Source organism: Juglans regia, chromosome 12, assembly GCF_001411555.2.
Source record: "Juglans regia cultivar Chandler chromosome 12, Walnut 2.0, whole genome shotgun sequence".
In the NCBI taxonomy this organism is placed as follows: domain Eukaryota; kingdom Viridiplantae; phylum Streptophyta; class Magnoliopsida; order Fagales; family Juglandaceae; genus Juglans; species Juglans regia.
In genome coordinates, this window is record NC_049912.1 from 31,051,671 (window position 1) to 31,064,565 (window position 12,895).

The 12,895-nt window shown below is 36.5% G+C and overlaps 2 protein-coding genes across 2 annotated transcripts; both read right to left on the minus strand.

Annotated features, from left to right (window-relative positions):
* Nucleotides 1–3,289: 3,289 nt before the first annotated feature.
* Nucleotides 3,290–7,212, minus strand: LOC108983889 (probable methyltransferase PMT23). The gene is made up of 8 exons (XM_035683202.1): nucleotides 6,668–7,212; nucleotides 5,875–6,024; nucleotides 5,305–5,575; nucleotides 5,105–5,215; nucleotides 4,816–4,987; nucleotides 4,290–4,544; nucleotides 3,824–4,018; nucleotides 3,290–3,653 (listed from the first exon to the last, which is right to left on the minus strand). Exons 1-8 carry the CDS (start codon nucleotides 7,085–7,087, stop codon nucleotides 3,449–3,451), a joined length of 1,779 nt encoding a protein of 592 aa, XP_035539095.1. The 5' UTR covers nucleotides 7,088–7,212; the 3' UTR covers nucleotides 3,290–3,448.
* Nucleotides 7,213–8,564: 1,352 nt separating this feature from the next.
* On the minus strand, nucleotides 8,565–12,732 carry LOC108983888 (eukaryotic translation initiation factor 2 subunit alpha homolog). The gene is made up of 7 exons (XM_018955674.2): nucleotides 12,234–12,732; nucleotides 10,324–10,380; nucleotides 10,157–10,243; nucleotides 9,932–10,078; nucleotides 9,704–9,808; nucleotides 9,142–9,240; nucleotides 8,565–8,931 (listed from the first exon to the last, which is right to left on the minus strand). Exons 1-7 carry the CDS (start codon nucleotides 12,615–12,617, stop codon nucleotides 8,776–8,778), a joined length of 1,035 nt encoding a protein of 344 aa, XP_018811219.1. The 5' UTR covers nucleotides 12,618–12,732; the 3' UTR covers nucleotides 8,565–8,775.
* Nucleotides 12,733–12,895: the final 163 nt, after the last annotated feature.

The window sequence follows — 12,895 nt, forward strand, 5'->3', positions numbered from 1 at the left end:
TTTGGATATATCTATTTTCTTTTTGCAATTAAAAATAAAATTGTATCCTTTAATTCAGAAAATAAAAGTCTCCTCTGTATATATGCATGCCAAGACGTAGACCGAGTAAAACACCTTCGGAATTTCTGAATTGGAAAGTTGAGGAGCTGAGCTTCCTCGAAGTTTACATTACCCAGAATCATTTAATTTTTCTTTTTCTAAAGCAAGGATACAACGCAGAACTTAAAATAACTTTATTTTTGGCTGAATTGTTCAATGGGGACTTCTCTTCACCACTATGATAGAAAACTCTAATTTATTTATAAATTTTCCCCCTGAGAAATTGAAAATTCCAAATTAAACATTCTGGCAGACTCGCTAGTTTCTAGTCTTTTACGGGAGGAATGCATTGCATGGTACAATTGATAGGTTATTTGACTAAAGAATTAATTGATCAATGAAATGAAAGAGTTTTAGATTGTTAATACACAGACGAAATAGAATGTGTTGTTGCTCTTTTATTTGAGTTAGAGTTCCCACACGTACCTCCGATATTCTCCAAACAACAGTATCGAATGATAGCCTGCCACGTAGACTCCACATTAACTTAATGATGGACTGCACTGCACTGCAGAGGAAAGAGCCAAAATTTTGGTGATTCACTCCGTCCTCCTTTCGTCTTCTGCAATGTGAGTTTACTTGTTACTCTTTTATGAGAACCACCCAAAGATTGATAAATATTCAACAAGTGTTTGTGCTGTTTTTATTGGCATACTATGTGATCTGTAGAATTGAAGAAAGAGGTCCATGAATAAAAAGGAATGGGCAGCAGTGCAATGGTTCGAACGGTCCGGTCTGGAACTCCTCCACTGGGATTGGAAGTTGTAGGGCATGCCGCAGCGTGCATTTGGAAATTTCGAAGTGAGAAAATAATAAACGGATGTCAACGGTCCTTGGTTTTTAATTTTGCTATGGTGCGATATGGTGCATAAACTTTCTATGTGCTTAGGTGATATGTCAACTCATTATTAGCTTTCTTTAAAATCACATTGTTGGATATACCGTTCTAAAAAAGAACTCTTTGAGTTAATTATGATTAGGGGTGCTATCCGTATGGTGTGGGGAGGGTTTTTAACCCTGCCCCCCGCTCAACCCAGTAATTCTCTGGATCTATAATTTTTTTTAGACCCAAATTATAATAGAATATAATTATAAATTTCATTCAAAAAATATAAACTCATTAGAGTTATATTTTGGATTGTCTTGGTCTCGTGGGCCAACCTTTATATAGGAGGTCAAGGTAATAAAATAATCATTATCAAGTAATGTGAGACTTAATGGTAAGTCTCATACTACTTAAGAATGACTATTTTATTGCCTTGATCTCCTATATAAAAGTTAGCCTCGGAGGCCAAGACAATCCATTAACTTGAATTCAAGTTTTTAACAAATAAAAAATAATATTTTTTTATCAATTTGAAAGGGTGCGAAGCGGGGTGCAGGGAGGGGGCTCTACTGCGGTCAGCCCACCCCCTACCCTCGCTAGTGGTCCTTCATGCGGGAGCGGGGTGGACCGGGGCGGGATAGCAGGGGGCGAGCCCCCTGCTCACTCCTAATTACGATTATATTAGGAGTTTATTAGGTATCCTATTTTAATAAAAAAGTCGGTACTATTTATTGATCATTGATGACATGCAAGATGCCACGACTTCTCTATCAAATGCTGTCAACAATTTATTTCATATTACAAATTTGTTTTTTGCTATATATATATATATATTTGTATAATAGATCAACCTCAAGCTTATCTAATCACCCATCATTCCTGATTATCATATTATTTTTCTTCCAATGGGCCCCGAATGATCTAAGGTCTTGTGGAATAATTCTAATCATCTAGACACTACTGATATTATTATTATTATTATTTGTGATAATGGAACCAATCCGACCCAATCCACCTTTTATAGCCCACGTATTTTCCATATGCAAGCCACAAATGTTCCTTCTGTTTCTCTGGTCGCGTAATAAAATTTACCTCTTTTTTTTATTTCTAGATGGTTTGAATAAATCATTATTCAAGAATTTTAGGGCGCTTAGAACAACGACCGGATTTGTAACGATTGGTATCAAAATAGATATTATGTGATGTATTTGAATCACAAAAAATGTGAAGAGAAAAGTAATTATTATTGGATTAGTGTTAATTAAAAAGGTCGTTGACTCGTTACACATATATCTGTTTTTATTTTAAGAGTTTTAAAATTATGATTAGGCGGTCCCAAGAAAAAAAAAATTAGGTCGGGCATAAAAACTCAACGTAATCAATATATATCAATATCGATGCGTGGTTTGATACGCGAACTAGCTTGACTTAGCCTTCTAATTTTTATTTTTGGGTAGAATTCGATTAATATGATGTTTTGAGTGATAATTTCAATAACATAAAATGCCACGAGTCCTGGATTTCATGAGAAAGGGTTCCAATCTTATCACCTTTATTTATTTATTAGAAAGGTCGTTTACCACTCACCAACCACAAGTCTACTGAATACCAAACAAAATAGGGATAGTTGTAGTTGGTAGACTAGACTTTTGCCTCTTAATTATGTAAGCATACTGAATGTTCAAACAAATCACAAATCATATATATATATATAGTGCACAATATAGGTGGGAGGGTGCGGCCGTGCAGTTTAATTTATTCACACAAGTTCTTTCTTTTAGCCATTCAATTGATGTTTATATTAATCCAAATAGTTCTAATTCAATGTGATTGCTACCTTTCTGAAGTTTCCAAGACCAAATAAATGTATGACCGAAGTGCTCTTTAACTCACCTGATTGTTTCTTTGCACCCAATAACGTAATATGAACGCGCGATAAGGCATTTCGACCTAAATCAGCCAAAATACATGGGATTCATGCTCTATATATTATTTGCCGATTGATAATCTTAGTATAAATAGGTAAATACCTGCAGACGACCATTTCGCTAGCAGTCCTGGCAATAAATAATTAAATAATCAGTGAGAAAATAAAGAAGTAAACCTGCCTGCATGAGCATTAGAGAGTTGGGAGTTGGACCACTGCTTTGTTAAATCCAAGTCTATACTACGGACCTAAGTTTTTGTTGCTGAGCACTCTATCCCCCAAAAAGAAAGGGGGCAAAAAATAAAACCTACCGGTATAACTCAGGGATTTCACGTGGGATAGTTCTGACTTTAGACTAGGTCGAGTCATGAGTAGATGGATAAGTTTTTGTTGCTGAAAATATATGTCATATCTATAGTAGCATTCACACATCAACAAGAAAAAAAGATGTGAATTTGGATCCTGCCATAGTAATATTAGAGCAAACAGGAAAATTCTCCCCACCTCAATTGCTATCTATTTTTCTTTCTTGTATAAAGTAATAGTAAATACTACAAAACGAGTAAGATTGTATAACTGTAGATGATCAGCTCTGATCATAATTTAGTTTCTCCAACTGTTTGACGCCAGAAACCCTTCTTACCAACAAGAAACTGATCGTCATAGAGCGTTAGTGACCAATTCAGCGATTGCAAGATTGGACTAAGCTTCTTAATCATTTCCATGGTGTCCTGAATCAAAACATACCCACCTGGTCTCAATATGCGATCCATCTCAATGACTACATCTACAGCATCGCATCTGACAAAATCACAAACGGGTCACCATTAGTATAGCAAAATCGAAATATTTTTTCAGTGAAACATAGATGTATTTTAAGCCAAAAAGAGAGGCAATACATGTGCTTCTATTTCCATTCATAAAAATTTCCTTTATCAGTCTTGAGTCAGCTCGTTAAAATGGAATTTTACCTTTGTGAATGATCTCTGAAGAGAAAGCTGGAGTGCACTAGATCATATGTTCGGGGATAGGTATTAAAAGACTCGCACCAGTCATGATAGATTCCAATCAACCCTCTATCAAATATGACGGATAGAGTATCTGGCACATTGATGGGGATGACATTCATTACCCAGGCAGGTAGATCAATAAGGGCTGCAGCAAAACTGAAGTAAGCAAAAAACTCGAATTCAGTTTGGAGAATAGATGAAGGGTGGGCATTTAGTTTGCTATTGTTGAAACCTTAAAATGACACATTAGAAAAAGCCCCATAAATGCAGAAGCATGGACTCCACGCAACAAAGAAGTACAGACAAATATCAGCCCCGAATTTGAATGTTCACCATTAAATGGAGAGCCAAAAATTGATGGTTAACTAAAAAAACAGAGAAATGAAGAAAAATGGAAGTAACATAGTGCTAACTCAGTATACTTTACCCTCCATAACGAGCATTCATATCCATCACATTCCTTACACTCGACCAGTTAATGGCAAGGTCTTTCAAATAAACATCAGATACAAGTGCAGACCAACGTTTTGTGTCTTCATAAAACATTTCTTCAGCACCGGATTCATTTGTTAGGCTTGGGGGCTTACTGCTAAGCCTCTCAGGCCAGGGCATGGGCCAGCTCATCAAATTACCCATACCATCAACTGGAAGCAGAGAAACACAACTACTGAGAGGTACATACCTACCAAGGAAATATACACAAAGATTAGCACATACAGTTCAGTATTCTGATCAGAAAATTATTTTTCTTAATTCAACCTATGGGACATCTTTGTTGCACTGCACTAACATTTTGTGTGGTATAGGAATCATAAATTGATGCACAGATTTTCAACTGCCAAATTCTCTGCAATAAGCATGTTACGTGTGCCGCTACCACTAGCACTAATAATAGCAGCAGCAGCAGATGCGGTATTAGTTCGATGGAGAGATGATATGTTTTAGAAAGATACCATGAACTGTTTTTCCAATCTTTCTGTTCACATAAGGGTAGATTATTTTCTTTGCGTTTTTTGTAGCAGGAAGGTGAGACAGGCTTCTGGTATATTACAAGACCAATTCCAGATGAATCAACAGTCTTAGCCACAACTTTCCAGCACATCGATTTTGTCAGAGCCGTCACAGCTGCAAGAAACATTAGACGACAATTCCCAACTTGATCAACTAGACACCTTTTCAAGCTTTTCAGGATCTCATATTACTTGAGTGACACATTTGAGAGAGTGAGGTCAGATCACATACCCTTCCATATATTCTGATCTCTTTCATCGTCACGGTAAACTGGCGTGGCAGACCAAACAAAAAAACCACCAGGCCTAATAATTCTGTTGAGCTCTAATAATGGTTTCCCACCTAAAATTTACAACAAAAAGAAAGAAAATAATCAATGAATAAAATATAGAACTTCAAACTTAATGGTGAAAAGCGGTTACAAAAAGTACCATCTGCATCCCAGTGAACCCTGCAGCGTGCACAATGAATCAAATCATATGCGTTGTCTGGAAACGTCAGCCTTTGTGTTCCAATGACAGAAAGAGTAGCTGGAATTCCTCGTTCAAGAGCAAACTGTATCTGAGCTTCATGCTCATCCTTTGGAGCAAATGACATGGTAATAACATTTCTATCCAGCAAATATCCACCAAAGCTAGCAACACCACAACCGACATCTAATATAACCCTGACTTGACTTCCCCATTTAATAGCTGGTAATGTCTGGTAACACAAGGGAAAAAAATAATCATCACATAGTTATAAACATAAAATAAAATCCATTGATGCCAAACACAACATATTCATTTTTCAGACTTCACGAAGAGAAAGACAAAAACTAAGGATCCACCCTCCAAAACTCAGCCAATTTTCCTTGTATGGAAAGAATTCTGGCAATATCATATAAGAACCACTCACACAGTGTGTCTACAGCTTCGCTAGTTCCACATCGAATTAGAAATAAATATAGACCACTATAGCACTTACGGTTTAAAGGCAGGTAAAACTGTAAAATGGTATACCTTTTCTATAAATTCAATGTAATTAGTGACTCCTTCCTTGAATTGAGTGCCACCTCCAGGAAAAACAAGATAATCACCAGATTTGCGCACCCAGTTTTGGTCTTTCTTGTACTCAACAAGCTTCGGGTGAGGAACATTATCATACCAAATCTGGAAAAAAAAAACAAAAAAACAAAATATCTTGATTAGTAAAATAACAAAAGAAGTATGTAATCAATCATCATGTTGATACATAAAATTTCAGCTAAACCAGATTTCCATTGAAGGACCAAGATGTTTTCTTTAGGAACTTAAATTTTACAATCAATTGTTCAGAAGCCCAAATCAATACAGTAGGAGAGATGATTTAGTAAAACCGGCCTGCTATTATATCACAAATCCAAACTCCAAACAGAGTACCAAGTAAGTAACATACATTAAACATGTAATGAAGCATTCAAACTGGTGGCTGACACCCAAAATTCGGTTTTCTTTGAAAGTTATCCCTCAAAACCTTTGTAATTACGCAGCGTCACTCTGAAAATGAATGTATATCTCCCAGAATGTTGAAATAAGACGCAGTCGTATTCGTGTTTTCCAAATTTGCAGCGTGAATCGGCACTAGTTTTTGAAATGGAAAATTAGATTTAATCTATAACGATCCGAAAGTAACTGGAAAAAGAGCTAAAGAGGGAAAAAGAAACGAGTAGCAGATGTCAGAAAGTGAAATCTGGTTTCCGGAATTAAAACTCATGGGTGACCCATATATGGCATGTGTGTAATAAAGCAAATCTTACCAAAGAATTAATCTCACCATGTCCCTGCTCTTGGGCCACGGAAGCGGGATCCTGTAACCAGTGGGAAGAGGTACCAAGCAGCGGGGGGTAGGGTCGGGGCAATGCCGCTCCCTGTGCTCCATATGCCTTCTGGACTTCAAAGCCTTGATCGCCTTGAAGTTATCCAAACAAGGGATATAGTCGAAGGCAACGGAACCTTTACAAAGCGTCCAACGAAACACGGATGTGTCGTTTTGAGAGGGGAGAATGGGAAGAGAGGGAGTTGTAGGGTAAGAGGGATGTGGGGAGGTAAGGGAGGAGTAGTAGAGGAAGAGCGGGTAAGGAGTGGTATTGGTGAAGAGAAGGATTGAGAAGCAGATAAGGAGGACTGAGAGGGTTACTATGAATGGGTACTTTCTTTCTTTGATTAAGCTCGGCACTGTGAATGCTATGGCCATATTCAGGAGAGAGAGAGAGAGAGAGGGAGAGGGAGAGGGAGAGAGAGAGAGAGCTATAGAACAAAGGAGCTGATCAAGAATCAAGTAAGATCTGAATCAACAGAGAGAGAGAGAGAGAGAGAGGCGGTAATCGTACGACGGAATTATAAATGTCGGTATCTGGGGTGATTAAACATTATTAAAAGATTAGTTCTATTTATAATAAAAAATCTACGCAACCTCTTACTATTTACATAATTTTTATATATTATAATTTTTTTAAATTTTATTATTTTTTTCTTTTATAAAAAATTTAATATATGAATAAGAAATAAAAAAATTAAATTAGTTTAAAAAAAATAAATTAAAAAAAATAAATTAAAATTAAAAAAAAAGATAGTGTGTGGAGGATGGGAGGTTATGTAGCATTCTTCTATTTGTAATCGTTAATGTCTAAACGTTATGTAATTATTTTTAGAAAGAATATAATTTATTATTAAAAAATTAATTTTTTATATAAATTTAATATTTTATTTTTTTAAAATAATTATGTAAAAATTATATAATAATACACGATTATAAATATATTTCTTTTTATTAAGTAAAAATAATAAATTAAAAATAAGTGCACAAATATAATATAATATAATTAAAAATTTAATTTATTTTTAAATAAGTTTTATATTTATTTATTTTTTAAAATAATTATATAATAATTATACACTTCAACTATCATTTCTCTAAATTAAAACAGGAAGTTGACTTTTTAAAATATCAGCGAGTGCCAAGATCTAATGCGTACCAAAGAAGGTTCGATTTTCGATTTTCAGACTTCAGAAAATCCCAAGAGCCGAAGTATTTTTGGCTTGGCTAAACAACTTGAGACCGTACTAGCTAGTGTATTTTGGGTTGGCTGTGTTTGGGCTAAGAGCAGATCAGCCCGAGTAGCTCAAGCCCTGCATGGAGCATGCCATCTTTAATGAAATTTGTAAAGCTATAAGATCACATTCATTCTCTTTGCTCATCGAACCGAATCATATAATCTTAAAAAGATAATGTGAGTCTTACAATATTTTTGGGTAAAATTGTAAATCTCATATAAGCATCTAACATTTGTGCCTATTTTAGATCATCAAACAATTAAAGAGAATCTTATAGGTCCATGAGTGGGGAATGCCCAATTCAGCATCTTAGCAAAACCCATGTTAGGTTTGTACTAAGAGCAGTCCTCAGCTCCAATATAGTCATTCTGGAAATGGCATTGTACAGCCAAGTAGCATCCATGATTCCTTCATTCAACAAAGGCATGCCGATCAGGCACTGACCACCTGACCTCTTCTATTTTCTTTTTTTTATGTTCTTCATTACCTTTTTTAATTGAAGGGTGTAAAATATCCCATTTACACAAATTAAATTACAACAAAAACCATATACTTTGCGCATTTGACTCTCTAAACGAAAAGATGAATCAGCCGGCCATGCGCAGGGGAAGAGAGAATTGTCCACAAAAGCACGAACAATTTCGGTTTGGAATAATGTGGTATAATGTTTCCCACTTGAGAAACTGCTCAATCACTTGGTAAATTGGCAAAACACGTCAATAATGCAGATTTTGGGAATTGGTTGGTTGGTTGTATACATACAACCCATAAACAGAGCTAGATTAAAAGAAATCACAAAAACAAAAATTAGCTGGCCCCTACACCGTCTCAGTCTGTTATGCCAGTACCAGCATTCTCCACGTCAACTTCTCCCATTCCCGTGTCTTCCTCTTCTTCGCTATCCTCATCACCACTAATCTCTTCATTATCCTGCCGTAGCTTAGCCATGTGCTCAGCAAGTAGTTTATCATCTCGTTCACTCACCTGTATTAGTGCAGCATATCAGATCCAGAATGAAAGATGACAGTTGCTAATGCCAAGTCAAGATTAATTTTGACAAAAATGTTGCCATGTTGGTGTTTGAAAATACACCAAGTTCTGAGGTTCTCCCTTTAGAAGTTGTCAACTGAATTCAGAGTTCACTGGATATCAAACAAACTGCAAAATCAACATTAAAGTTAAAATGACACTAACCGCTCTGGCTGCCTCCTTCACTGCAAGTTTGCCCTTCTGCTTTTCTATTGCTTCAGTGCAAGCTATAATGGCTCTGTTGAGAACTGCTATTCCTTGCTCCTGGCCAATCCAGAAAATAAGTCAAATTTCATTAAAAATGTAGTTAGCAACTCACTAGTAAACTAGTGGAAAGATAATAATGTATATTACAGTTGGAGAGAGTAATAGAGAGAGGAGATTGGGAGGTGTATACGAGAGCCACTGCATTTTTTTTTTTTTTTTGGGAGGTGGGGGAGAACATTTTTTGCCATGTCACTTTGTATCCCAGTAGTAGAGGACTTTGTAGCCCAAGCATTTCTCAAATAGAATTGAATGATTCAAAATGAACGAACCAAGTAACCAATGGAAAGATGATAACTTCAGTTGTTTGGCTGAGTTCCATTGTTAGACAAAGTTCACACGGAGTCACATTGTATTGAATTAGCTGATTAGTTTAAATAACAGGCAGATTTCGTCTCTATGTGCATATAATTTTTTGTAAGTATATTATCAATCAAACACCCATGTGAGGGTATGCACAAACCTTGTCGAGAGTTTGAGTGGTAAGAACATAAAGTGGAGGAGCAACCAGTTTAATTTTCACAGGACAGTCATCATTGCCAGCAGCCTCAGCTTGTCGCATGGCATCCTGCGAAGTCAAAAATTAAAACATTGTAAACACAATAGCACCTCGCAACTGAAGCATACTTTAAAACAATAAATCTAAAGCCTTTAAAAATAACCACTCATCAAGAGCAAACTTAAGTAAGACCTTGATGTGAATAACACCATCAAACTGAAAGCATTTCATTTCAATGTCAGCCCGAATCTTCAAAGGTTGTGGGGTCATTCTTCTCCTAATATTTTTTATCAGTGCTTCTTTCACTTCCTCTGACATAGCAGGAACTACCTTAGTCACCTGTAAAATGAAAAGAAAAGAGGCTTTAGTCATGAACAAGAAGAAGGTGCAATAACACATAACACAGACAAAATTTACCTCCTGTCCATCAGGGCTAATTTCTTTGACTTCCCGGGTTAGAGAATTCAGAACAGAATCAGGATCAGTCACCATTATTTTGAATGCCTGAACATGAAACAGTTAGCTTCCCAACAGCAAATTCAGAAGATAAACGATCACCTCCAAAAATTAGTGAACATTCTCACCTCAAAAGCATGACCGTATTTCCGGTATAGAGGCCAGCCAACATGGATATACAGATCCTGAAACAAGTGAGTTCCATTCAGTAATAACCATGAAAAGAATGAGAACAGTATGTAAGCACCACCATCAGTAAAAAAAAAATCGTTATAAATGCAATATGGAACGGACTTGAGTACCAAACCAGGAAAAAGATCTCTAAGGCTTTGTGGATTTCTGTCCAATATTATGTATGTAAGCTCTAGCATGAATTATCCAATATTACAAGTTTGATATATCATGCTTGAGTTACCAGTGTCGAATGAGAACAATATCTAAGCACCGATGAATTATGAAAAAATTAAAATCCCAATGCTTAAAAATCCATACTGCAGAACTTATATGCATAATGGCAGGTTCACTACAATGGGTTCAACTGGCAATTAAATCCCCATATTTGATTCTGTATGGAAATGCATCCTTGGAAACAATTGCAAGTTGCCAAAAGAGAACTGCCTAAGATTACCACTAGAATGATTTTTTTTTATATATGTATTACCGCAAAAATGGTTCCAATTACTTCTATTGATAAATAGAATGATGATTCCAATTACTACTAAGTGCCAACTCCCCACGCACTATTGATGCCCTACTTTATACATTTTGCAACCTACCAATTATGAAAGCAAACAATGACACTTTTTGGTCCGGTAGAAAACAGTGGAAAGATAACCAAAATGCTTGCAGGAAGAGGAGTAGCAATTTCCTTGCACTCCATCCGAACATTGAATCTAGCTTCATAATTATAACAACATGTTACACAGCCACACTTGCAATTACTCAGCCTTGCTCTTAATTAGACGGGCCTCAAAGGCCGGTATGCTCCCCCCAACCCTCCCGGGAAAAAAAGAAAAAAAAAATCCTTAAATCAATGGAGAATCCCTTTCCCCAATTATTGCTGGTATAAACAACTAGGCCTAATACAAGTGTCGTGCTTAATTGAGGTATTCTGGCACTTCTGTGCAGTTTTCTCACACCCCAACTGTCAACAAGGAGAACCCAAGCAAAAAGAAAATATCAAAATTCAAAGAAGACATAATCCATCTGTAAATTTCTAAAAAGATACTGGCAACTACTATGTTCCTTTGAAAAGTGAACCTGGCGGCTCTCGGATTAATTAACCTGACATTTATCAATAAAATACAAGTCCTATAAGACATCTTTGTAAAGATGAGTTTTTTATTCTCAAAACCAAACAGATAAGCAACAGATACGAAGCTGAGATTCTTCCCTTTTTCCTCTGTTCTCACAGCACCCAAAGAGTGCACAAAATTCAATTTCTAGAAACAGAAACCCAAGTAACATATTGCTACACCATTGAAATTAGTCGGGAAAGGAAAAAATAAAAATAAAATAAAATTCAACGGATCAAACCAAATTAATCAGCATCTTTATTGTAAGTTTTCCATTCTGTTAAACCAAAGTTAATACTCCCCCTCAAATTTTCAACAAGCATAACAACACAAAACTCCAAAATCACAAGCCTAGTGTGCAAAATCAAGCTTGCAAGCTCTCCTCAAGAACCTATACATTCTCCTCCTGAACATCAGAATCTTTCAGTATTTTGAAGAACCCAAGAACACTAAAACCCCATCTAACCTCGCCCAGTAAACTAGTACCTGAATATTTCACAAAACCCTCACAACACGAAACCTCAAAATCATAAGCCTAAAGGCCATTCTGTTTAACCCTGAAATTCAGAAATATTCGGGAAAAAAACACTAAAAACCTACCAAGCACAATCAAACGTACTGAGAAAGTTACAAATTCACTGAAAAACCAAAACAAAAGGGGGAAAGAAACGTAAAACCCTAGTAGTCAAAATTCTCAGCGAGCAAATCTCGGAATGAGATTTATTAAATTATTATAGAGACACCTCCAAATCGATGGACATAGTCTCGGCGACGTGACGCATGATCGAGTGGACGAGCTTGCTCTTGTTGTACCTCTCCTCGCATGCCTGGATATCCTCCTCGGAAACCCTCCTCTTACTAAGGTCGATGTAGCCCTTCTCCTTGTCGACCCGGAGCACCATCACGGGCTCGATTCGACCCACCTTAATGAGACTACTCACACTACGAATCCGACGGCGGGAGAGCTCGGAGAACAGGATCATGCCCTCGATGTTATTGTACTCGAGCAAGGAGACGTAAGCACCCATATCGGCGATATTCTTGACCTGAATCATCACCGCCATGTCTACCTCTGGATATTTGGCTTCGTACATTCTGCACTCGAAGTTCGGGGTGTGCGATGCCATCGCAAAGTGCTGAATCAGTGAAATGAAGTCGACAGAGTATTCAAGGGTTTATGTCTCTCTTTTTTTTTTCTCTTCTGAAATATAGAGAGAGGGCGAGGATCGGTGCTTACTGATTAGGGTCCGTCCACGCATAAATAGATATATACTAACATTCTCATCCGCCTCGGTAAAATGTTTTGTTAATTTTTTTGCATTTTTACAAGAAATTCATTGTATTAAAACTATTTCTATAAATATTAATTTTAAAGATATTACCACAAAGTTTATTTATCGAGTAA